The sequence below is a fragment of the Anolis sagrei genome, chromosome 4 (genome assembly GCF_037176765.1).
Source record: "Anolis sagrei isolate rAnoSag1 chromosome 4, rAnoSag1.mat, whole genome shotgun sequence".
Lineage (NCBI taxonomy): Eukaryota > Metazoa > Chordata > Lepidosauria > Squamata > Dactyloidae > Anolis > Anolis sagrei.
The window spans coordinates 227,088,987-227,116,385 of record NC_090024.1 but is presented as its reverse complement, the minus strand read 5'-3'; the positions used below and the strand labels follow the sequence as shown (position 1 = coordinate 227,116,385).

The 27,399-nt window shown below is 39.4% G+C and overlaps 1 protein-coding gene across 6 annotated transcripts; it reads right to left on the bottom strand.

The window, feature by feature from the left end:
• Positions 1-6,014: 6,014 nt before the first annotated feature.
• On the bottom strand, positions 6,015-25,653 carry RAE1 (ribonucleic acid export 1). 6 transcript variants are annotated; one of them, XM_060772055.2, is made up of 14 exons: positions 25,534-25,653; positions 21,462-21,558; positions 19,680-19,784; positions 18,307-18,399; positions 17,901-17,987; positions 16,703-16,789; positions 15,414-15,485; positions 14,986-15,093; positions 13,877-13,983; positions 13,684-13,759; positions 11,715-11,909; positions 11,139-11,224; positions 7,666-7,699; positions 6,015-7,329 (listed from the first exon to the last, which is right to left on the bottom strand). In XM_060772055.2, exons 2-13 carry the CDS (start codon positions 21,549-21,551, stop codon positions 7,696-7,698), a joined length of 1,110 nt encoding a protein of 369 aa, XP_060628038.1. In that variant the 5' UTR covers positions 21,552-21,558; positions 25,534-25,653; the 3' UTR covers positions 6,015-7,329; positions 7,666-7,695. The 6 variants fall into 6 exon arrangements, with proteins under 6 accessions (XP_060628038.1, XP_067324309.1, XP_060628041.1 ...); XM_067468208.1 differs by having other exon boundaries at positions 6,015-6,261; XM_060772058.2 differs by lacking the exon at positions 7,666-7,699.
• Between the last annotated feature and the right edge of the window lie 1,746 nt (positions 25,654-27,399).

Genomic DNA, 27,399 nt, shown 5'->3' with positions numbered 1-27,399 from the left:
ATCCTCCAACATCGAATACATGTGGCCAATCAATATCAGAGTATGCTCAAGATGAAAAAATAATGCTTTTTCTGTTAAATTATATGCTCAAGAGTATTAGGGAGGGTGCAAAAGTGTGAGAAGGGAGAGCTCAAAATACAAACTCCAGTTCCTTAGACAAGTTGGCCAGCTTCCCACCGTTTTCTATTTTTTTATATTGCAGCCTGCATTTAGGCCCTGTGTAAGTCCCAAGAACTCTGGCTATAAATGCTATTCTAATTAGACACAAAGGTCCTGCAGCTATAGCCATAGTACCATGCCTTGACAACATGGATTCTGTCCATTTCAGCTGCAGAAGGATGCTACAAGAGTTTTTACAGATCTAGAACAGCCATCTGAATGTCATGCTGAAAACATAGCCAGAGGGCAACCAGGATACATCTAGCAGTCTGATCTTGTGATTGTGTGAGCTCATTTGGATTATTTTCGGACTTAACAGAGGCTCTTTTGAAGGCAGCTATGAATGGCAACTCGTCCAGTTGGCCTAAAGTGGACAAGGCTTCATTTGCTAGAATGGTGCTGGGATCAGGCTGAGTAAGACATCAGCTGAGTCTCACAACCAAAGGGAGAACTTACTGATAACTGGCCTGTGATGTGATGTTACTGCATGGGCACTTTCCCCTAAATATGGGAACAGGAACAGGAGCAAAGGAGAGGTGGAGCCATGCCTAGATGCATCCTCTTCCTTGCTTTCCTTTCAGTCACTTGGACACTGAAAGAGGCAGCTTGTGCATGGGCAGGGATGATTCCACACAGGGATGATGCTGGCTAAAGGCTTTTTGTCAAGGACTTCCCTGTAGTTTGGTATTGGTGCCACATCCTGAAAAACCATGAGCAATTAAAAAAACCCATCATTGATGGTTGTTATCTTAAGATTGCATAGGACTAACTTGAAGGCACACAACAAATGCAACATTAACATATGCTACAGCAAGTATCCTGTTTCTCTTGTAGTAAATATTTAATTGGATCCCAAATCTGGAAAATCCATCCATTCTTTCACAATACTACATTTTGAATGTATGCTTTCCCAAACACGGTTTGGTGGAGTCATATCCTGGCATATTTTATTTTCTTCTTCTTTAAAGCAAAAACAGACTATTAAATCAATTAAATGGAGCCCCCCAATAGCACAGTAGGTCAAATCCTTGTGCCAGTAGGACTGAAGACTGACAGGTCACAAGTTTGAATCCGGGGAGAGCGCGGATGAACTCCCTCTGTCAGCTCCAGCTCCCCAAGTGGGGACATGAGAGATGGTAAAATATTAAAAACATCCGGGAGTCCCCTGGGCAATGTCCTTGCATACGGCCAGTTCTCTCACACTAGAAGCGACTTGCAGTTTCTCAAGTCGCTCCCGACACACACACACACACACACACACACACACATAAACTAAATGAGAAAATAAGAAAAAAAATAGGCAAGTGGTCTCAAGAACATAACACTCTTGACAGTAACCAACTGTCGAGAAAGAAATGCAGAATTATCACAATATTGCTAATTACCTATTTTATAATTCTCTGAAATGAAGTGGTGTAAACTGCTTTTTTTAACCAAAAGATGACCTTAGGTGATTGCAGTGATCCCTAGCTGCATATTCTATCATATAAAGACCCAATCATATTCAAGAAAAAACAGAAGTTTTTAGGCATGTCCTGGTATCTTCTTGTAATCATAAGCAGGTCTGATTGTGACACATTGTTTAGATCTTTCCTGACAGTGGTAATATTTTTGCAACATTTAGCTTTAATTTTTACCAGCAGATTGCTTCAATGGCAGTCAGATTTGGTTCGAGGCTGAATTTCATTATTTATCAGAAGTGTAAGTGAATACAGATAGTGGTATTATTTGTTGAAAAATGCAGCACTGAGACAGTTTTACTACAATTTTATTTTGTGTGATACAAGCCTTCATGAAGTAGACAGAAGCATTACAATGCAGATACTATCTCTTTCCAGAGCCATGCAGTCCAAATGAACACCACCTTCTCAATATGGCCTTCAAACATTTGAGTTCAAATTGGCCATCAATTTATGATACCTGGAACCATGGGTGGCTACTGTAGGTGAAAATGAACAAAAGAACAGAAGTAATTTGTAGTTATTTTAGTACTTGAAACCAGCCAAATTGTGAACGAGACTTCCCTGATGAGAAAAACGCTTTCTTTCAAGGGCATAAACAAAACCAATAAGGAAAAATCACACCCTGTTTTGAGTAGCTTTCTTCAAGGTTCAGTTACTGTGAATATCGTCTTTATTTTATAGTGTTGTTACATGTATCAAACCTGAAGATGGAAGAACACTGGTGTGGGATACATGTTATGAAACAAAGCAAATAGTAAAATTAAGAGAGGTGCAAAGATGAGAGAAATGTTTACTAAATGTTTGACCTGCAGGAGGCCTGTTTCGCATCAGCTTGTGGAGGACTCTGAAGTTGACAGCATGGCCTACTCCTAACTTCCATGACTGGACCTGTTCTCATCATAACACAAGGAGCTTGCCTAAAACAACAGTTCACATCACCCTCCTCCCAACCATAAACCTCTTACAAATTGCTGGGGGCCTCAGATCGCCAAATATTTGTACTCAACAGAATCCCCTCCCCTTTGATAACATCAACAAAACTAACACTATATTATAAAAACCAAGGACCATAGGTCTTGTTGCTTGATAACTTCAATCTGCTTTGGGGATATGTCTAATCTAGGGCCAACTGCCAAATATATTGTACATTTTTCAATGGACCTCCTAGGTAGAGTTTGTAGGCCACAGTTTGAAACCATCTGCTCTAGAATGCAAACAAATGGATATGTAAGCCATGGGGGAGATCAGTTGGGATGGAAAAACTGCTTTCCAAAGGAATTTGGCTACCTAGAGTGATCTCCCCATTGGGGAATCCCTAGAGACATTTTGGAAGAACTTATCAGGGTGGTCTGGAACACAATGAGGGGAACAAAATGGAAAATGTTTGATTATTAAACAAAAAGGAACAAAACAGTAGTTTGAAAAGGGAAACAATACAAATCATTTCACATTTGTTTTCAGATTGTGGGCTAGGTTGCAACATTTGAAACTTCATCTGTTTTATCTCTGTTGAGCATTCCACAATTCAACTCAAAGACTTCCAATGGAAGAGTGTGTTAGCATGTGTGCAATTCCAGACTTCTTTACTCAGAGTCAAGTCTCCATCAAGTTCAATGGACTGTATAGTCAACAAAACAGACACAGCATTGCAAGCATCAACAGTAGGCCATGGCAGAAGGATATTTTAAGTCAACCTGGATCTGGTCCATAGACTGGAGATAAGACAGCACAAAGTTTGAGTAGGCTAAAAATAAAGAGTAATATTTTATGCATAGGTTCCTCCAGAAAGAAAAGATTGATAAAGGTTGCTCTCTGTCATGATGAAGTATGATATATGGTTTGAATGGAATTGTATGAAAGATGTATGAATGAGACCTAATAATTTTGGAGACACCATTCTGAAGCCAAGGCCTGCAATGACTAAATCATTAACTACCTTTCGATGAACTGTAATTAAAAGTTGCTGATAAGAACTGTGACAAATGATTAACAGTTGAACTTTTGAGGAAAATTGTGTTTACATTAATCAGAGACAATGGCTCTTTACATTAAGGAAATGTTTACAAGATTCCTTATGTTAAGAAGGAAGTCAACACAAAGCTGCTTATGTTTGCCAACACCAATTAAGAAGAATCAACACCTGCCAGGAAACCGAGATGGAAGCCAGGATGTTTCAAGATGAAAAAAATTCTATCATTCACAACGTTGGGACAACATCAGCAAGGAAATATTGTTATATAAGAGACCTTATTACAATTCAAAAAGTGTGACAGACAGCAACGATGTTCATATGCCATGCTCTATAGAGAGATGGTGTATGTACTTTGAAGTCATGACGTATTTTGTGAGCCGCTCTGAGTCCCCTTGTTGGGGTGAGAAGGGTGAGATATAACTGTAGTAAATTGTTGCACTCCAAAAAAGGAAAAGCCCTCTGACTTTAAACACCACACCACTGAGTAAGAAAAACAATCCTTTTATTGAAGATAATTAAAAAGCAGTAAGGTAAATAGCACTTTAAAGAAATAGGTAAATCCAATTAGGTAAGACGATAAACAGGAACAAAGTAGTCCAGGGAAAATAGTCCAGCAAAGTCCATGAAAACAAAGTCAAAACTTCTCTATTAAAATCCAAGAAAACAGGAAACATGAATCCAAGGCATGAATACAAAATCATAGAATCTAAGAATCAAAACTATGAAACAAAATGCACTTAAACATGAATCTTCCAAGCTAGGCTTCCATGAAACAAGGATGAGATCTTGACTTGATTCCAAACGATGCTTCATATCCTGTACACGGGACTTTATCTCGTTAGCCATGTTCCAAGCACTCAGAAATTGGTTTCGCTCTAGTTTAGAATCTCTTATCTTTTTCTCTCGGAGCCTGGCAGAACGCCGAAGCCACTGTTCGGCATTTCTGTTTTGACTAATCTCCTCCCGTCTATCTATTTGCTCATTAATTTCTGCACCTGGTGCCAAGCTGTTTTCAAGCTCCAAATCATGGGAACTCTCTGGTAGCAATTCAGGGAGCACACCATCATCTCCACACCCTTCAGGGACATTCTCATGGGAAACTACACTTTGAACAGGGATCTTCTGGTCATTCTCTGCATCAATATCATTGACCAAACCATTGCCATCTTGAAACTCATTGACATCACTCCCCACATCCAAAGCACCCTGATCCTGAAACACAATCACAGGATAAACTCCAACACAAATAAATAAATATTGAGAGTGTCAGATCTGCAACAGAAAGCAGAATTCTAAATACTTGGCCTCCTTTTCTCAAGGGAAGAGAAAGGAGTGCAATTTTGGAAGTATTGTTATGATACATTTGCAGGGAGTCAGATTCTGCTGTATGGAAAACAGGGATCTGATCCTTGGCATTGTGTTTAGGGAAAGGATGCATTTTGGCGTTTTGGAACTGTGCATTAGCAGATTTGCAAGGAAGCAGCCTGGCCTAAGAGATGTTCTTCATGGAGGAAGAATGGTAAAATGGTGATGTATGCATGAGGATGGATGAATGTTTATATGTGCAAGTGAATGCTAAGTGAAAATGTAATTCCCCTTTTGTTTGTTAGCCAATGTAACTGTAGGTTGTTTGTGAATCCAATCTAGTTATATAGAATCTGTATATCTGTATAACTAAATGTTGTTCGGGAAAAATTCTAATACCCTTTCTCTTACTGAAAAATGTAATAAAAGAATCTATGCTTTAAAGTTATTAAAAAGTTATTCATAACACTCTAGCACCTTAAAAGCCTTAAAATTGAAAAGAGAATATAGACAAACCCAAGAGATTTGCTAATTAAACATTTTCCACTTAAGCAAAGCATGTACCCACATTGCTGTTGTGCTGTTGTTTCCGACTTGTGGCTTTTTACAAGTTTAATTCACTTTTACTTAATAATTCAAATAGAATTTTAGAGGAATCATAAGCAAAATAGTTTATTTAGCATACATGAAATACACTGTGCAACATTTATTGCAATATAAAAATTAAGGATTTACAAAATATAAATATAAATATTCCAATTAGTAAAGGCCAATTGAAAGACAGGCTGTTTTGCTTGTTAAACCAAATGTTTAGTAGCTATAGCAATAATCAAAATTTGTAAATAAACTTGGAAATTTGGAAACAAAATACCTAAAGTGGAAGCAAGAAATCATGATTTGAAATTCATTTGTGATGTAAATTATCATGCTTTGGTTTATACCGATTTACTCATCAGTTTAATCATATCTATTCCAACAGGACAATGTTTTTGTAAAAATGCTCCCTTTTTATTTTTCCTCAGATGTACAAAAAATTTTCTTCACAAAAAATATATCAACCAATTTCAAAATTACCCAGCAACACTACATACAAAAGGGAAATCAACTCAGAATAATTTTAACTTTCCCTCACATTTTCTTCTTCTCACATTTTATTTTTCAAGTTTCACTAAATTCATATGGCAGCTCATATAGGTGGCTTAAAGAATGTTCATACAATAAACACAGCTTTAAAATATAATATTGAAACAGTAAAAGACAGCAGAGAAAGAAACAAAGCAATAAGTAGTCCAAATAACAATGAAAATATGAACTCTATATTAAGAGACCAGATTATAAAAAAATGAAAGTTGTTCAGAAAACCTGGGTGAATAAAAAATTCATCTGTTAGCAAAAAAATAAAGATGACATCAACATAAACTCCTCCCTGTCACAGCTATCTGCTTCATAAAAGGCAAGTGTATTTTGACTGAGCAAGTTTATTTCAAAGAATTTAATCTTTTAACTAATGCCATTCTGAATTTGAGAAGTTAAAATCAGCATTTTAAACTGGGCCTTGGACTGACAGCCGATGCAAGTGATAAAGCCATCTGAAGATGGCTGAAAGGCTCTATTCCAATTAACAATCTTGCAGCTTTGTTTAGGAGTCAAAGTGGGGAAAAATAGAAACACCAACTTTAGGAGATTGGACAGTGAAGATGTGGCAACGAAGGCAGCCTCACAGACATTGCATTGTTTTAGTCTAAGTTACAATGGTTCTCAACCTGTGGGTCCCTAGGTGTTTTGGCCTACAGCTCCCAGAAATCCCAGCCAGTTTACCAGCTGTTAGGATTACTGGGAGTTGAAAGCCAAAACATCGGGAGACCAACAGGTTGAGAACCACTGGTTTAAATTGAGACGTTCCCTGTACCCAGCTAAGGTTGCAGTTGGTGCATTAGGCAAAGTTTACAAAACATGCTTCAAATGGCAGTCTGTATGAGCTCCTAATGTTAGTGCTGAATCAATAGGCCCAACTGCAAAGCAGTGCTTCCCACTCACAATCTGTGCAGCCTATCCATGAATCAACAGGTATTTCTACAACTATGCAGCATATCTACAGTCAAGCAAAAATTATAGATTATATTCATCCACAAAAGCAAATATTTAAGAAACTCATCACATATTTAAATAGCAACCTGCACGTTTTATGAACTATTGGAAGAACCCAGTTTATAATGTCAATTCTCCTACACGATATTCAACTCGCTCTCAAAAATATCATAAAATTAAGGTGGCAAAAAAAAAAAAAGATTCTGATTTGGTTGAAGTTCCACTTTATTATCGATTTGGTACAGTAGTCCTGGAGATGTTCTCGCAGCCTGGGACTGGCAAGGAAGAAGAATTGGATCCTTCATGTACAGCTGAATACTGTTGCAACCTGTTGAGTAATTCCTGGAGGGAAAATAGCACCCACCAAACCAAGAATGCCGAATGTACTAAATGCACATTTTACTTAGAAGTGTATACCACAAACATGGAAGCCTTCTTAATGTCTGTAAGAGTTATTAGTTAAAGATATGTTTGCTCTTCAATCTTGGCCAGAACGGCTGTACCACAGAATGATAACTGTGTTTGGCCACACTATATGTGTAATTACAACAATACTTGCTATAAAGGGAAGTATTTACTTTGCTGAATTCACTACACAGATAAGCAGGCAATAACTCTAAGGAAGCTAGGGAATATTTTGCTCTGCACAAGGCACACACATACACACACAGTTGTTACCTGCTAGACTCTTATTGACATCCATAAGCTTTAACTGCAAAATGAAAAATTCTTTTTTTATAATCAGGGAGATCAAACATTAGACCTAGAGTACTCTGTTTACGTTTTGGGAGCATATGAAGGCTTAAAAAGAAGCCACAATACAACAAAGATGAACAGCAACTAGTAATCTAGCTAACTGCACACGAGAGTTAGAAAGTGCACAAGGAGAGCCTTTTCATGAAGAATAGATTAAATTGATTAACAAGAGGTAGGATATTTTTGAACAGAAACCTGTAATTCTCAGTTTGCTTGCCTTGTTGAAAAAATTCCGATGCCACCTTTGTATATAAACTATTGTGCATACAAAGTTACATTCAAATGACAATTGACCCTCCACATTCAGAGGTTTAACTTTTGTTAATTTAATTATTCCTGGATTTCATTAATATGTTTCTATAGGAATCTCTAGGTCCCCCAGTGTGACTCACTGAATTGCGCTGATGGACTTAGCACACCTCCCGAAGAATCTCCAGCAGCATATAACTATAGAGTGACACTGGAGAACCCAGAGATTCTTAGGAGTCATCTCAGGTAAAAAATAATACAGTAGCTTTTTTATTCCCAGTTTTGCCACTTTTGCTGGAGTCCAGCACTCCTAACCTCAGTGAATGTGGAGGACTGGCTGTACTGGTTTTGTGAACACAGCTATTCATTCAAAAATATTGTGCCACTTCTGACTTTAACAAGATCTATGTGGTTCAAAAATATTTTCTAATGTAGTTCACAGGCCTTTTGTAGTGCTGGGACATGAACAACGTATGACACTGTTAGAAGCCATGCTGATGTGCACATTGTATGTGAAAGGTCCATGTGCAAAAAAGTCCCTCAAAGAAAAATGTTGTGTCATATGAAACTATGTGTTTATGCGATGCTTGTCACATATCCCATGTTTTGTTGAAACTGGAGCTTTAGATCAGTTGTCTAAAAGCAAGATTGTATCAGGTAAATCTGTGGCATGTTCTCAAGTTCAGCCCTACTATAGAGGAAGAACCTAAGTCTATGGCAGAGTGGTTTATATAAACAACAGCTCAGATTCAAATTCTTGCATCTCACATTCAAATGTTTTCAACCAGTAGAACTTACAGTTAGGAAGTTCTTCCTAATGTTCAGATGGACTCTCCTTTCCTATAGTTTGAAACCACTGCTCTGCATCCTAGCTCTTTATGCCACTCCTCATATGTCTTGTTCTCCAGATCCTTGATTATTTTAGTCACCCTCTTCTGGACACATTCCAGCTTGTTGCAATTTAAGGATGCTGACAAGCTGGATTGTGTCTAGAAGGGGGCAACTAAAATGATGAAGGGTCTGGAGAACAAGCCCTATGAGGAGCAATTTAAAGAGCTAGGCATGTTTAGCCAGTAGAAGAGAAGGCTGAGAGAAGACATGATGGCCATGTATAAATATGTGAAGTCATAGGGAGGAAGGAGCAAGCTTGTTTTCTGCTGTCCTGGAGACTAGGATGCAGAACAATGGCTTCAAACTACAGGAAATGTGAATCCATCTGAACATTAGGAACTGTGAGAGCTGTTCAGCAGTGGAACTCTTTGTCCTGGAGTGTGATGGAGGCTCCTTCTTTGGGGGCTTTTAAATAGAGGCTGGATGGCCATCTCTCAGGGATGTTTTGAATACGATTTTCCTGCTTCTTGGCAGGGGGATGGACTGGATAGCCCATGAGGACTCTTCCAGTTCAGTGATTCTATTATTCTTCTCTGCCTCAGGCCTCAGAGCCAATGACTATAATACTATGAGAGCCAAACAAATACGTCTGGCTTGATTTAGGACAGCTTTGTATATTAAAAAAACACGAGCTACTCATGGACTCTTGATTTTTCAGTGTACTTACTAAGGTAAGAAAGGCAGCAAGAATCTATAGACAATTACAGAGGTTTTCTTATCCTATCAGAATGAAAGTGAGATAACAGTCCCATAGTCACCCAAGAAATAAGCCTCATTCAAATCTAAGGGACTTATTTCTGAAAAGATAGATATAAGAGTCTGCTTTCAGTGACTGGAATGTTTAACTTATCAGCAGATGATTCTGTACAATACAAACAATAAAGGAGTGACTTCCACAAAGTAATGGTATTTCTTCTATGGCTATTCTCCTGCCACCAATACATTTCCCATCTTATAAAACATAGTGATAATTAAGATGAAATACCATTTATTTCAAACCAGTTTTATTTAAATTGTAGCAAGTCTTACAACTTATAGGATTACAGAGAGTTTTGACGGAAGCATCGTTGTATACAAATTCTGGTCCCTCCTTTTAACTCTGTTCATTTCAAGTGGAAATAAGTATCAAGCTTGTCGAAAAAGCACCCTTTGGCATTGGCACAACAGGTTCTTCTAATGAGAATAAACCTGGACTATATGGTCCAAATGAAAACCTGTGCATCATTTCTACTTGGTTGTTCTCTGGTGCTCATATTAGGCAATGGCAGAACTTCTGTAGTGGGATTATAAAGGGAAAAGCAGTATATTGCTTGAGATAATGTGGAATATAACTATATCTGCAGCTAATCAGGACATTGAATTAGTTAGAGCAGTGAGCATGTTATGAACATACATTCGTATGAAATGGGCTTCCACTCCACATTTTTTTCTGCCAATGAAGGCACAGTGCAGTCTTAGTATCCTATTCATCAACACTGACTTCAAAAAACAAAAGGCAAAGTTCACTGAATTATAGCCACATCAGAACTTACATATTAGATGGCATCCCTGGTTCTATATTCAATTTCCAAATTTCTGCACATTGTCATATCTCAAAAGAGAATCTGCAGACTCCTTAGTTCCCTAGATGTGTGTCACATTACAAAACTACATCCATAGGCACGGTCTGAAATGCTTGTAAATAAATCGAGACTGAATATTACAGACTTTAGAACTGAAACAAACCAGGAAACAAATCCCTGTATGGTCTACATCAGATTTCTGCCTGAAAAATATATCTGTCTGCAAATAAAAAGAACATAAGACTCCTCCCCCTTGAACATTTTGTTTTATTCTAAGTGGCCAGCAGTTTAATATTAATTGTATATATTCTATGGAGGAAAAATAGTCTACAATTATACTAGATGCCCTTTAAATTATTAGCCCCAATTCCACTTCCATCAAGAAATCAACCTGTTTTACCCTGAATTACTTGAGTTATTATAAAATATTGACAAGAAGTTAGGAAGCAACTGTCATGGTCCAAAGCAGGCATTTTGCAACTAGTAAGAACACCGGCAAGTCTTCATGCAAATGTCATAGACAGTGCTAAACAGCATCAAACACACTGCTCAAAGGGATGCTTTCCGGCCAGTAAGAATGCGCTTTGGTATGAATCACGCGGTCCACAATCCACAACAGATAACTAGGAGGAGACCAGAGGAGGACACATGGCAGGAGAATAGTTCTAAAAGGGTGGTCTGAATGATACTCACTACTTCTTATTTCTTGGTTTTAATTCTTCAGCAGCATTGCGCAGAAAAATATAGTTCTTCTTTTGTGGGTTATAGAACTCATGCCCCTGCAAGAATGGTTGAAACAGTTTAGGATAAATGACAAACTAAATGTAAAAGGAAGTTTTTAAAAGTAGTTATGCAACCCATGACATCCAGCCACGTGCAATTTTATATTTAACTAAAAACTCATTCTAAAAAAACCAAACAAGCTTTACACTGAATGCATTAGCTATGTTCCCTACAGAAGATTTAAAAGTAAGGAGAAAGATTTTAATTTATGTATTTAGATTGGGTTGATCAACAACCCTCCACACCCACATATTTTTATTCCTCTTTATTTTTAAGATGATGATAATTATAATTATTATAAAACTCTTTTCAAGAGCTAGAGTTTGAAGAAGCTCTGGAGTGTTTTAGGCTCACTATACGTTTTTATAATCCTTTTTTTTTTTTTTGCAATCACAAAATGAAGACGGTAAGGTATGGTCTTAGGAAAAGCCCCTCCGTCTCTCAAATGGAGAGAATGTCAACTCACATTAATGTCTTCCAACGTACCTTTGACCAGTCGTAACTGGAAGCATATGCAAATATGTTGCCAGTATGGTTGAAGCAACAAGCAGATATTGGCTGGTCCAACTGTTCCGATGTTTTTAGCTTTGTTCGTGCATCTTTATCCCAAAAGCTGAATCTACCATCAGATCCTACAGTTGCTAATGTACCGTGGGCAGGATGAAAGGCAATTCCATTCACCTTTTAAACAACAGTGCATTGAAATTTAGATTATAATATTCTTTATCTTAAAAGGTCCCAAGAGGGGCTTATATAATACAAATGTCAAAAAAAACACTGCCTATTGGGGGCTTACAATATAAAAAACATTATACAAATAAAGAAGGGGGAAGAGGAAAATAACTAGAACACTAGTCTGATTTGGCCACGGTAGTCCACGCTCTGGTTACATCCCGGATTGATTACTGCAACGCGCTCTACGTGGGGTTGCCCTTGAAGACTGCCCGGAAGCTTCAGATGGTCCAGCGCTTGGCAGCCAGGTTGCTAACGGGAGCGGCACTCAGGGAGCATACCACTCCTCTGCTGAGCCAGCTCCACTGGCTGCCAATCCGCTACCGGGCACAATTCAAGGTGCTGGCCTTAGCCTATAAAGCCCTAAACGGTTCTGGCCCCGCTTACCTCTCCGAACGCATCTCCACCTATGAACCGACTAGAACATTAAGATCGTCTGGGGAGGCCCTGCTCTCGATCCCGCCTGCGTCACAGGCGCGCTTGGCGGGGACGAGAGACAGGGCCTTCTCAGTGGTGGCCCCCCGGCTATGGAATGCCTTGCCGGCAGACATCAGACAGGCACCTTCGTTGCTGACGTTTCGGAGAATGTTGAAGACCTGGCTTTATGAGCAAGCGTTTGGCTAAGCAGTGCAACCAATCAAGGAAGACGGTAAATGGAACATAGGAACGGCACAAGGACTATAAGAACGGATCTGATTTCAACTGAGGCGTTATGTCTGTTGTTTTGTTGATTTGTCTTGTTCGATTGTTAATTGTTGTGGATCGATGTTGTTGATCCTGTTTGTTGTATTGTTATGTTTTAATTGCACTGTAAACCGCATTGAGTCGCCTGTTAAGGGCTGAAAAATGCGGTATAGAAATGAAGCAAATAAATAATAAATAAATAAACACTAGTTTTTTAAGTTACAAAGTTTCTATAGTGGAGCTTGAATGGGAGCATTTTAGGTCAATGAAGAACCAAATAGGGTTGGCTGATGAGCACAGTCAATGGAGAGGTTTTTTTATTGGCTCCCAAATTAATGCACGCATGTAGAATGGGAATCATATCACTCTTCTTGTTGGATTTCAATTCCCAGCAGTTTGCCAAAGGCTATGCTGACTAGGGTTGCTGGGATGTGCAGTCCAACTTCACCTGGAGGGCTATTACTATTATATATGGCACATGGCATTGAAAGTTCACCATTTAGTTTTTGGAAGCTGCCCTGAGTCCCCTTCAGGGAGATAAGGTGGGTTAGAAGTTGTTGTTGTTATGGATAAAAACTGATCGGGCTCAATAGTATGAGGAGTCTTATGGTGGGGATACTGCCATCATATTAAGCAACCCTCCAGATTGGTTCTAAGGCCGGGAGGAATCTGTTCTTCCAAGACAAATTTTGTTCTCTGGCTTTGTGCCTGAGCATGACAAAATGTTCGGAGAGAGAATACTAAACATTATTTATAAAGAAGCAGGCATCAATCTCTACCAAAGGCTATGTCTTTTTTTTTTACCCGAAACATATTTTACTAGAAGATAAATATCTCAAGTTGACATTATAGCGTTCAGAAGCTCTTTGCTTGCTGCCAATCTGGTTGTTACAGATGTCACTTTTCTCCCTTTACACAAAAAAATGCAAGTCTTCTCTGTGGGGACAAAATGTCAAAGAGGGGAAAGTCCTGATTTCACACCATAGTTATATTTAACCACCCTAGAGGAAACGTACTTCATGACGTGTGAAATACTTACTGCATATATATCCTGAGGTGCAGATGTGTTTGTGCCATTGGATCGATGACATTTGAAGGTGAAGTTGTCTTTGGCACTAAAACAAAAAAAGCAGAGAAGTTCTAAATTTCAAACTTTACACAACAACCAGACTACTTCTACAAACTCCACAATTTTTGTAACACAGAAACCAAAGGCATTTCAAGACACTTACGGATTTGTTGGGTTAATATAATGAATGGCTACTCTTCCTTCGATGCTTCCAAGGGCAAATCCTGTTGGTTTGTTCACCTTGTCTTTAAAAATAGCCACACAACGATGCTAAGTAAGAGAGATTGTATTTGAGTTAGCTCTCAAACAATTTAAGCATAAACTCTTCTGGGCAAATTCTGAAGGTGCACATGAAACAGTTATGGCTACACAGATCATTTAATTGACTATCAGGACTATATACATTTGATGCTTTTGGCCAAATGATAAATGAATTATGTGAAGATGTGGTTCTGTAAACTTGACAATTCTGTTGGGGCTTTTAAAAATGCGGCCAGCATGACTGCATGTAGCGCCGTTACCTTCCTGCAGAAGCGGTACCTAATATGATCTACTCATATTTGCATGTTTTCAAACTGCTAGGTTGGTAGAAGCTGGGGTTAACAGCAGGAGCTCACCTCGCTCCCCAGATTTGAACTGCCAAGTTCAGCAGCTCAGTGGTTTAACCCACTACGTCACCAGGGAAAGTTGCTTTTAATTAAATACAGGTGTTACATCCCTATGTGATTTTAAGAAAGAGTAACGTAAGATAACAAACAATGATGTTAATGTCTACCTCCCATCAATCTGTAAATAGCATAACATTATTACTCCTATGAACCCTGCCTCGCCCCACCCCTCACCCCAAAGAAACCAACAAGTGTAAACATATATACCATTTAGTGGAGACTGGCAAGAAAGAGCTATAATTATCAATAGGATAATATGACTGGTATTTCAAAGCATTACTGTATTATGGTAATGGGTTCAAATGTCAAACAAAAATAATTATTAAATGGCTCAATTATTTTTGTGGTCTGTTTAATAAATCCATTCCCGCAGCACCTTTTGTTCCTTTTCCCTCTCAAATCAAGGCAGTGTTCTACAACAAAAAGAGAAGGCACTGATTGGTCCATCCCTGAGATGTAACTGTTCATATTGACAGCTATTAAAATCTGGCCTACTATGTTTGTATTTTTTAAAGTAATTACCTAACTACCATCAATACATTTTTAGAATTTATGAAGTAGCAATTATAATCCTGTCAAACCAAGACTTAACTTCAGTTCTTACCTGATGTTTAAGAGGAGAGTCTATTCTTCTAAATTCAGACGGTTGATTCTCTAGCTGATAAACTATCAAACCTCTCTCTGCAGTAGCCACAACAGCCATGGGATATACCTTGAAACAAGTTGATCAACTGAATTAAAATGATTTGCTATAAAGCAGAAGTTAAAATGGCAGAAATTAAAGCCTCTACAGGAGCCTTTGAATTCACATTAAGTCATTCACATGCAATAATAATGTATATCAGAGACAATTCATTTGCACCACACAATATACTGTTACTCCTCCTCCATAAAATACATTTTTAATAGCAGCACTACTTAATACAAACTTCAGATATGAATTACCATTACAGTGAAGGGCAAAAAAATGGCAAAGCATATAATTCTCCTAGAAAATCCATGTATAACCATCTCTGGGACTTCTTTACTTACTACATCGGCACAGTAGCATCGTTCCGGCAACTGCAAAGTCATCATTGGAGTAGGTGATCGTGTATCCCAAAACTAAATAAAAATCAATCAAGACATTAGCAATTCTTTACTTCAGATATCAGGAGAACTGTTTTAAAATAACAAGGCTGAGTTGCCTTCGTGTTATTACGAAGGCTGCTTTTAGCAAGCCCGTATATTCTACATAATGTCATGATGAACCTGAAACATTCTGTTCAGATGCAAGGCTGAGTAAACTGGAGGAACAGTGGTCTAATGAAAGGACAGCAAGGCACTTTACATATAGATAGGAGTATATATTACATCACTATGTTTCGTATGCTACAATTCCTACAAAGAAAATTCTATACCAACTCTAACGTTTTGGATAAATATACATACACCTTCTGTAAATTTTCTAAAGACCCCATACATACAGGAGTGCACTGAAATCTGCGGTGGCTGGAGAACTGTGGGATGTGTAGTCCTAAAAATGATTCCAAGCTCACACAGTTCTCAGCTGAAAAGTATCAGAGAGAACCAACAGCCCCACTTGAATATAAGCCATGTGGCAGATGCTACCAGATCAGAATGGAAAAATTATTGGTTTTGACTACAGTTCCACAAAATCCCCTAAGGTCCTGTGGCAGGAAGTGCTAAAATTCTCAAGTAACTCTTCCAACCTGTGCTACAGACTGGGGCTTTGAGAGGGCAAGGGCAAGACACCATGTGATTATTAATATTCATTACATTACCTCTGAGGATGCCTGCCATAGATGCAGGTGAAATATCAGGAGAGAATACTTCTAGAGCATGGCCATACAGCCTGAAAAACCTACAACAACCCAGTGATTCTGGCCATGAAAGCCTTCAACAACACATTGAATCATTATATTGTTTTGTCTTTTAAATTGTTTTAGAGTGTATGTTTTAATATGATTAATAGTTTAATTTTGCTTTAATGTTGTCTTTTTACATGTTTTTAATTATAAACTTTTTTACACATAAACCACTTTGAATCCCAGTTGGAATGAAGTTGACAACAACAACTGAAACAATAATGACTTGGGTGTGTTGAGAATCAAATCAGGGTCTTCCAATTCAAACCTTGGGCTGCAACTCCTACTTAGAAAGAAATCGCTTTGAACATTATGAGACTTGCTTCTTAGTAGGATACCATTGTGCTGACTTGTGTATCACTAAACTTGATAAACAGGACATAATTTCGCCTATAATTGAGGGCCATTTCAGATCTGGACATCAACAATCATTGGAATGAAAGTATCACTTACTTTTAAAGTTTTATCCCAGCTCCCGGTCATTACACAGCTGTAATTTGGTGCTTTAATCCAATGGATTGTCTTTACAGGAGCTTCGTGCTGAAGAATAAATAGGTTTAAATAGCAAAACAAAAATACCTACAGGTTTCATTCTCCATTCTTGCTAACATCAAATGAAAACTCGCTGCCCTCCCCTTGCCTTTTTAATGTTTTTGCTAGACATACTTATCAGGAAACATGCAATTATAAACCTTTCCTAAATTGATTGCAAAACAAAAGATAACTTGCAATGTCATACATTGCATGGACAAGGGCAACCATCCCACAGACTCAACCAGTGAACAGAGTCACACATGCTGGGATAGCCAAAGGTCATAACTTGTTTATTGGTTACAACTGAAAAAAGGGTTGGCAGCCATGATCAAGGTATCAGAAAGCCTGCTGCTTGCTGAACCAACGCTCCAAGGAAGTAGATAGATGGCACAGTGCAGGGCCCGTTCTTGCTGCTCCAGGACACCTGTACCACCACGCCACCTTGAGGATACACAACAGACCCCCACCTGCGGGAAGAGTGTGAATGACGTACTGGACCCAGGGCAGGGACCTGGTATGTCATGAGGGTGACTAAAATGATTAAAGGTCTGGAGACCATGCCCTATGAGGAATGTCTTAAAGAGCTGGGTTGAGAGGAAACATGATAGCCATGTATAAATATGTGAAAGGATGCCATAAGGAAGAGGGAGTGGGCTTGTTTTCTTCCTCCCTGGAGACTAGGACTCAGAACAATGGGTTCAAATTAAAGGAAAGGAGATTCCACTTGAACATTGGGAAGACCTCCCTGACTGTAAGAGCTGTTCAATAGTGGAACTCTGCCTCAAAGTATGGTAGAAGCTCTTCCTTTGGAAAACAAAGCAGAAATTCCTTTAAAATTGGGATAAGACAATGGAATTGAGGAAGAAATCTGTTCTATCAAAGCAAGTGGGTCAATGAGCACCCTCCGTTAAAGAAAATTAAATAAACTCATTAACATAGAAGTGGTCATTTAACTGCATTAAGTATTGTTACAGGGATATTTTACCACTGCAATGGAAGAATCTCTACCAACACTTAAACATAACCTTTAAAAAGGCAGCATTTATTAGCTTGCAAGTTTTTCTTTTACATAAAATCCAGCTTATCAATTTAGAACAGTTATGTTTGAAAATCATACCTGTGCTATTTGTATGGCCTGGTTGCTGTTAAGATCCCACATTTTGGCAGTTTTATCACAGGATGCTGTGAACACTTTGCTGCCATCCTGCAGAATTACAAGAGGGAAAAAGCTGTGTTACTTCATAGCATGTTTGTCTAAATGGAGCTGGTAATGATATATACATTGCAGAGCCTCCCCTCACACACACAGATTCCTGTGATCAGATCACACCTATTTAATTTACACCCTATGTTCTTCACAAAACAGTTTATTATGGATAGCAGGTATAGCAGAATTAAGTAGCTTTGTCCACTGAAAGAGGAGTCAAGGTTTTGAGGGTAGGCTTTGAATTTATTGACATCTCTTCTCCCCTTGCCCCATCACAGCTCTTTTAGAAATTGTCTTGTCTAATAAAGGAACATACATCGCTCCAACAAACGTCTAGCACAGGTCCTGTATGCATCTGTTGTGCTTTTGGAATAGTCTGCCCGTTATCCTGCACTTCCCAGCAGCGGACCTGAAATAAAAAGAGAACATTTTAATGGACCATCAATTTATATAAAACTTTCAATGTATAACACCTTATTTTACTTATTCTTCCACAAATACTGAAAACTAATTAGTTGTTTTTATATCACATAGAAGCAATGGAACCAGGGAAATGTTGGTCTTCTAACAAGTCTCTCAAAGTAGTCACGACTTAGGGAAAGACACCTATCTAACCACAAGACCACATGGACTCTCACTGTTATTGCAAGCAATATATAATTTTTAGCATCTCGGCAGCATTGCAAAGTAAAACAACTTGATGAAATTAAACCTTAAAAACCCCAAGCAGTGCTAAACTGGGTTGATCCAAACGAGTCAAGATTCCAACAGATCCACTGGAATCAATGGGACAAGTTATTGATTACTTACTTACTTTTCTCTTGGATTACAATGAACCAATTTTAAAACAAAACTAAATCTGGACTCAAATCATTATTACTGTATATTGATGAAATGGACCTTTGTATGACCTGCTCCTATGCTCCATGAAAGTATGTTTCACTGATCTCAGATGAATTTAATTTAAAGCTGAATTTGAACAAAGCTGCAACATAACAGGAATTTTGTCTGCTCAGTCAAGGAGCAATCACCACTGAACTGAAATGATTCACTTCTGAACAAACCTTAAAAGGTCTGCACTATGAAAAGCAGTATTAAGAAGAAATTAAGTTATGGGTCAAAACCTACACATTAAACAATAGCAAACAAAATGAAAATCAGATTTCTTATCCAATTTGAGCCAGTGTCAGTAACTCCAGGTTCCTTATAATAAAATGGAACAAGTGACTTACACAGTAGTAAAGGTAAAGGTTTCCCCTGACATGAAGTCTAATCGTGTCCAACTTTGCAGGGTGCTGCTCATCTCCATTTCTAAGCTGAAGAGTTGGCATTGTCCGTAGACATTTCCAAGGTCATGTGGCTGGCATGACTGCCTGGAGTGCCATTACCTTCCTGCAGAAGCGGTACCTATTGATCTACTAACATTTGCATATTTTCAAACTGCTAGGTTGGCAGAAGCTGGGCCTAACAGCAGGAGCTCACCCCACTCCCCGGATTCAAACTGCTAACCTTTCAGTCAGCAAGTTCAGCAGCTCAGCGGTTTAATCTGCTGCGCCATCAAGAGGCCCAGTGCTACATAGTAGTAGTATAGTATTATTCTATTTTCTTCACAATGGTAGTATGTTACCTTCATCATTACTCTCCAATAGTTATTATATTTTGAATGCAAGTATTATTATTATTACTTACATCATTTGCCCATGATCCTGCAATAAGAAAATTACCAGGCAAAACTGGGGGACTGAAAGCCAAACAACCAATGCTGTCATCAGGCGGCGATGTAACTTCAATATCCTGAAACAAAAATGAAGTTACAAATATTTCTAATGCATAAACACAACAGAGAATTTAACTAATAAGAAAATCCAAAAAGAAAGATCCACAACTGAAAAATTATTGGAAATCATCCTTTAAAAACACAAAATGTCCATGTCCACAAATTTAAAAAGTTACTGCTTACTCCAACATATACCTACCTGGATGTAAATGCCATCAGGGCAAACACAAATATCTTACTTCATTGTATGCTTAGTTAAAACTACAGTTTTAGGTGACCATGCATTTCAATTTAAAACACTTTGTAAACAGAAGCAAATAAGTGCCTATAATTTACTTGTTTTCTACTGTGATTCCATCTCTAAAAATTTGTAACTTTGATCATTCCCATCATCCCATGAGCCTCACTGTTTGAACTGTAATACAGATAATCCCTGAATTACAAACAAACGATTCACACATGACTTCTAGTTACAAATGGAGGTGAAACAACAGGAAGTGAGACAAATCTACCCCTAGGAAGGGAAATTCATGCTTGAGTTATCTTGGGAAAAAGGGGTCTCCACTGAAGATTTATCACTAAGCCTTATTTCCACAACCAACCACATTTTTCAAAATTCAATTGTCATAGGGACAGAAAGTGGGGTGAAATCTTCTGAACTGGGGCACAGGCAGCAAATGAAATGTTACAGGGATGTTTACCCTTCCCTATGCCATCCAAAACCTTTTTAAAAATTTGGGTGGATTTACAATTTAAAAATATATCTGCCTAAGTTCTATTTAAGAACAAACCTATAGAACCTATATTCTTTGTAAGTCAGGAACTGCCTGTAGTAAGAGAGCATTTTCACTGCTAAACTTTAAATTAAATTTAATGCAATTTATAAATTAACAAATTAACACAACAAATTAAAACCAGGTACACTTAAAAGTCTTATAATTAATCAAAGTTAAAGCTAATAAGTCAGTATTGACCTGAAAATATCTGATATAGCCACAGTGACACGTTTTAAATCCCATTTGGGTTGCTATGGTTCTATGTCTCTCTCTGTGTCTTTAAATAATGTTCAGAAACTTCAGCTGGCCCAAAAAATAATAGCAGAATAAGCCAGTTACAGTGAGAATACAACTCGCTTATTACAAAAAAAATCTACTGCTTATCTGTCTGATTTAGACATTGTTCAATGCGTTGATTATGACATATAAACCCTCATATAACTTGGGTTTAGCCTATCTGAAGGGGCATAGTCTCCTAAATGAACTTACTTAATCTCTGAAATAGTTACAGGAAGCTTCTCCTCAACTCATCATCCTCGCACGTATGTATGGTGGGGGTGTTAGAGAGAGCCTTGCTGGTAGTAAATTTTAAGCTCTTTGATATGCTCTTTTGCAAGGCCAAATTGACCCCATCGTTTCATTAGCAGTGAAAGATTCTTTTCAAAAACTGATGTATTTTTGAAGATTTTTAAAAGAGTGTCCTGTAATGTTAACAACCTTGGTGGAAGCCTATATTCCCAGTTGTAAGAGACACATTAAATCAAGATATAACCATTTTGAAAGAAATTGTTTACATATTTACTGGATGAAATACATGATCACTACTGATATTTTTATTTTTAAACAAATTCAATTATTTTTATGTACAAGTACAAATTTTCAAAATAAAATTATACTCCTCCCCAAGTGAGTGAATACCTTCATTGGATTGTGGTTATCTGTTGATGTGTTGCCAAACATGCTGGTGCCACCAGTTCCAAATCCTGATGTTGACCCAAACAAACTCATTTTGGCCCTGTGAAGATCGGCAATTGAGAAAATTTCAAAAAGTTATTTACTATACACAATACTTAACATAGAACATGTAACATGTATCTACTTTCTACATTTAAAAAGAAGCACATGATATCTTCTGTCAAATGGAATAAATGAATTCCTTCTATAAGGCTCTCCTCTAGGCTAACCTGTCACTTCATATAAAGCAGTGTCAAATGGGGAGAGGGCTTCTCAGCCATGGTGCTTTCAGTCTAGAACAGCACTATTTAAGGCAGTGGTTCCTGAAATAATGCCTATCCATGAGCCATTAGCTGGCATTCTGTGACATTTCCAGAAAATAAACAGTCGTAGCAAATAGAACCCCTGTTATAGTCCTTGGCACAAAGAAGGGGGGCAGTCCCCCTTGTCACTGTGAAAAGAACTGGTCTAGAACATCCTTCCAGAGCAGGCATGGGCAAACTTTTTTGCCTTGAGGTTATATTGTGGTCTGGGACGGGCTGGGAAAGAGGGTGTTCAGGCATATGCTAGGTAGGATGGACCCAGGAGGGGGAGGGCCTGGGAGAGGGCAGGGCCAGAAGGAGATTCTGGATGGGGCCGCTCACCCCACCCTTATGCTGGGAGGAAAATCAGATATGAGGTGACTGCCCTGATCCTCCTCCCTTGATCTTCGGGTGGTCCTCTCAACAATATGCTGGGAGGAGGGCAAGTCAGGCGACGTCCGAGAGCACTCTGGAGGCTCTCAACCGCTGCGTGCCTTCCTACAGTCATCCTTACAGCATAAGGACAGGGCTGCTCACTCCATCCTTGTGCCGGGAGGAGGGTGAGACATGAGGTGGCTGAGAACACTCCAGCGGGATTGGTTAATCATCCAGATATTTTCACAACTTCCATAAACCCTTACCACTTGTCACATTGGTTGAGGCATCGGGGAATTAAACTTTAAAATGTCTGGAATGCCAAGAAAAACCCTAATTTGGACTAATGGAAGCAGAATTGTGGGCAAACAATTATACTTAAGAATGTATTTAAGTTTGCCTAGCAACAAGAGATTGAAAACATCAAATACTGCCTGGCCTGATTATGACATTATACTTTTTCTTTTCAGAGCTGCTGACAAAAAGTCTCCATCTTTTATATTAGTTTTCCATGCTTTTATCATTTTACTTTAGTTTTGCTATTCCCTGGAAGGCCTCAAAATCATAGCAGGTCCACTGAGTGATCAAGATAAAAGCATCGTAGATGGAAACAAGATGGGAAGTGTTGAACCTTTCAGCAATCATTTTCGGCGCTCTAATCAAACCATCCTCCCATACACTCCTGAACAGGGTCCATGCAGATACGTATGTGAGATTAACTACAGCAGTCATTCTCAACCTGTGGGTCCCCAGATGTTTTGGTCTTCAACTCCCAGAAATTCTAACAGGTGGTAAAGTGGCTGGGATTTCTGGGAGCTGTAGGTCAAAAACACCTGGGGACCCACAGGTTGAGAACCACTGAACTATAGGCTTAAGAGAGACATCTGGAATTTTTTTGGCCTCTCAAATTTTTGCTCTAGTCCCAAAATAGGAACCATCAAAGGTGCTGCGGGTTTTATGGGATGGATCCAAACAGAACTTGCAATCCCAACCTTTACTTAGGCCCCATCTAATTTGACAATGTAATGCAGTTTGAAACTGGTATTTTCATTTGATTACATTTTGGTGTGCAGATGAATACACGAGTCTCTTCGGGGAGATAGTACGGTATATAAATAAAGTTTATTATTATAAGAAATCCTAGAACAAGTTTTGAGACCCAGATGGTGATTACATAAACCACAGAACAATTGTGTGTTTTAATCTTTGGTCTATGTCTTTTAATGTGTTTTAATGGTCTTATATTTTTATCTATTTATTTCAACTACGTTGTATATTGCTTTGAACCTTGAGAGGCAGATAACAAATATTATTATTATTAACTTCAACATCTTGAGTAGGCATTTGAATAGGACTGCACTGTTAATCATGTTTTAAAGTGGCTTGCAGGGCTTTTAACATTTTGGTTGTTCTCATTTGTATAAACGAGATGAATACATGATGTTGAAATCTAAGACTATTTGGCTGACCTGTGTCCTTATACGAACCTGCCCAAGCCCTGAGATCTTCAGAAGATCTCAAGGTTGGTTGGTGGAAATATGAAAGAGGGCCTTCCTCTCTTGGTGACTGACCCTCAACCCCACAACTCCCTGAACAAGGAAGCCAGAATGGCCCCCTCCCTGCTGTCCTTCTGGTGACAGGTTAAACCTTCTTATTCAGGCAGGCTTTTAAAGAAGGTTTTTAAGGTCATGTCAGGGGCTGATGTGTTTTTTTATTAGCCCCATATGGACTGAGAATAATAGAATAGAGCTCTTGTGACCCTGAGGTTGGGTTTAAAGTCTGACAAGCTTTGTATATAAATTCAAACCACACTATCCTGACTAAACTGAACAGGCTGCAGCTTTCCAGATGTAACTATAACAACTCCCATCAACGCTGGTCGACATCTGGACAGCCACAAAAAATGACATGGTGGATCAGATTTGGCCCACAGGCCTCAAGTTTGACTACTGTATAAAATTTGAAAAATCTAAATTTGAAATTGAAATCTTTATGGTAGTGGAAAGGCATTTGAAAGCTTTTTAATTTTAATTTTTAATTTTAATTTTTTTTATAGTTTTACAGACAATCCCCAAGTTGTGAACAAGAAAGGTTAGATTTCGCCCCCTTCCTCTGGAACTCCCTCTCTAAAGAAATAAAAAGTGGTCCCACCTTCCTTTCCTTTAAAAAGCTTTTAAAACTCCTTTATGTACCTTAGCATATGAAGAGGCGGAAGACTAGTACACCTTTATATATATCCTTGCCTAGATACTGGACACCTATTGCAGCCTGTGGAAATTGTGTGCGATGGGTTAAATTATGTTTATTTAAGTTCAATTATGTATTATTTTTATTGAGTTTTAATAAGTTTATTTTGATATTGTTTTATCCACTGTTTTGATTTATCATTGTCTGTTTTCTTCATTGAACGTTTGCCATTTTGTTACTTTTGTTGGAAACCGCCCTGAGTCCCCTTGGGGAGATAGGGCGGGGTACAAAGAAAGTAGCATTATTTCACTCACTTCCTGTTGTCTCGCCCCCATGCTTAACTATGAGTCGTTTGTAACTCGAGGACTGCCTGTATACTGTATCCTTTCTAAGAGGAGCCCCCATTGGCGCAGTGGGCTAAAGAACTGAGCTGCTGAGCTTGTTGATCGAAAGGTTGCAGGTTCGATTCCGTGGAGCGGCGTGAGCTTCCGCTGTCAGCCCTAGCTTCGGTCAACCCAGCAGTTCGAAAACGTACAAATGGGAGTAGATCAATAGGTACCGCTCTGGCGGGAAGGTAACAGCGCTCCATGCAGTCATGCTGGCCACATGACCTTGGAGGTGTCTATGGACAATGCTGGCTCTTCGGCTTAGAAATGGAGATGAGCACCACACCCCAGAGTCAGACATGACTGGACTTAATGTCAGGGGACTACCTTTACCTTTCTAAAAGGATTACAAGTAAAGATTATATCTGTATGTGTACATATATACATACGTACACATAGAGGGGGGACTAGTTTTAGATAAAAAATAGAGTGCAGCTAAATCACAAGAGCGCTCATATGACGTAAAAAGTTTTTTATATATATACACACATGTCAAAGTATGCCTGTCTGTCCCACAAAAGCAGTTGCTAGGTGAAGTGTCCCTCTGTGATGTCACTAAAAATGAAAGGTGACAAGTGTATGCGGGAAAGGGAGGAAGGAGTCACAAAGAGAGCCATGTTGACATGGAGACACTGTGAGGTAGGCCCTCTCAGAGCTGGAGAAAAAAGAAAGGGGGAAGGAAGGAAGGAAAGGGAGGTCTCCCTTGGCTCACTCCACTGAACAGAGGGGAAACGGAGGGAGAGGGAAAGCGCCCGAGCGATGCGGGAAAGAAGGCAAGGGACTGACCTACCCACGGCTCCCTTCCTCTTCCTTCACGCAGCTCTCTCCCCTCAACGCCACGCCGGGCGGTAAGAAGGGCCGCGCCGTTCGATAGGCCCGTCCTCACTGCGCATGCGTCAAACAGAAGCACGCCGGATAGCGCCAACGCCGACTCACGGGTTAAAAGTGGGCGTGGCCTATGGCATTCGGGGGCGGGTCCCAGGGAGTTCCATTGCACCTCCCTTCACGCCCCACGTAGTGACGTCACTGGAAACCAGCCCGGTTCGATTCGAATAGAATTCTGGGGTTTGTAGTTTGTTGTGGCAGAGAAGGCTAAATGCTTTACAAAATTACCAGCCCGTTTTCAATAGCTTTCAATAGCAGTTAAACAGCTGTCAAATTGCTGTAAAAGCCTTCCTTTAGAGCAGGTATGGGCAAACTTGACCCCTCCAGGTGTTTTGGACTACAACTCCAAAACACCTGGACACCTTCCTCCCTTTCCCGCATACACTTGTCACCTTTCATTTTTAGTGACATCACAGAGGGGTCAAGTTTGCCCATACCTGCTTTAGAGTTCGGCTGAAGATAAAAGAGACTGAAACGTTGCAGAGAGAAAAAAATCATTTTTTAAACGTGGGACCATACAGTTGAGTTTCTTGCAGAGTGTGCGAGTATGTTTCGCTTCCACTAATAGCTTGTCAAACATTTTTGGGTGCATTCCTGGAGTGTCATGGGGATGGTTGCTTGGTAACTTGAAGTAGGATGGTATGCATCTGACAAATGTCATTCCCTCGCTCCATAGGTCTTGCACTATTGGCAGTGGCAGGAAATAGCTAGGCTACCTAACCAAGGGTGCATCTGCATTGTAGAATTAATGCAGTTAGACCTCACAAAAGATGAAGTATTTTGGCCACATAATGAGAAGACAGGAAAGCTTGGGGAAGACAATGATGCTGGGGAAAATGGAAGGAAAAAGGAAGAGCAGCCGATCAAGGGCAAGATGGATGGATGGTATCCTTGAAGTGACTGGCTTGACCTTGAAGGAGCTGGGGGTGGTGACGGCCGACAGGGAGCTCTGGTGTGGGCTGGTCCATGTGGTCATGAAGAGTCGGAAGCGACTGAACGAATGAACAACAGACTTCACTTTAACTGCTGGGGCTCAATGCTATGGAATCATGAGAGTTTTAGTTTTACAAGGTCTTTAGCGTTCTCTACCGAAGAGTAGTGGAGCCTCCCCAAACTACAACGCCCAAGATTCCATATTGCCACTGAGCCTTGATAATTAAAGTGGTGTCAAGCTGCATTAATTCTACAGTATTGATCAGGCAAACTTAGTCATTTCCAGATTGGACTACTGTAACGCACTCTATGTGGGGCTGCCCTTGAAAACGGCCCGGAAATTTCAATTGGTCCAACGGGCGGCGGCCAGGTTGTTAACTGGTGCTCCTTACAGGGAGAGGTCAACCCTCCTGTTTAAGGATCTCCATTGGCTGCCATACATTTTCCGGTCCCAATTCAAGGTGCAGGTGCTTACCTACAAAGCCCTAAATGGTTTGGGACCTGCCTTCCTGCATGACCGCATCTCTGTACGAACCCACACTATCTCTTTGTTCATCTGGAGGGGCCCTGCTCATGATCCCACCTGCATCGCAAGCACGATTGGTGGGGACGAGGGATAGGGCTTTCTCGGTGGTGGCCCCTTGACTCTGGAACTCTCTCCCTAAGGAATCAGGCAGGTCCCGTCACTAGCAATCTTTAGGAGGAGCTTGAAAACGTGGTTGTTCCAGTGTGCCTTTCCAGAATAAGGAAACGCCTAGCATTATATCCCAACGCACTTTATCAGAGATCCAGGATATCTGCATGCCCATCCCCCTCCAAACACCCCACCTTGTC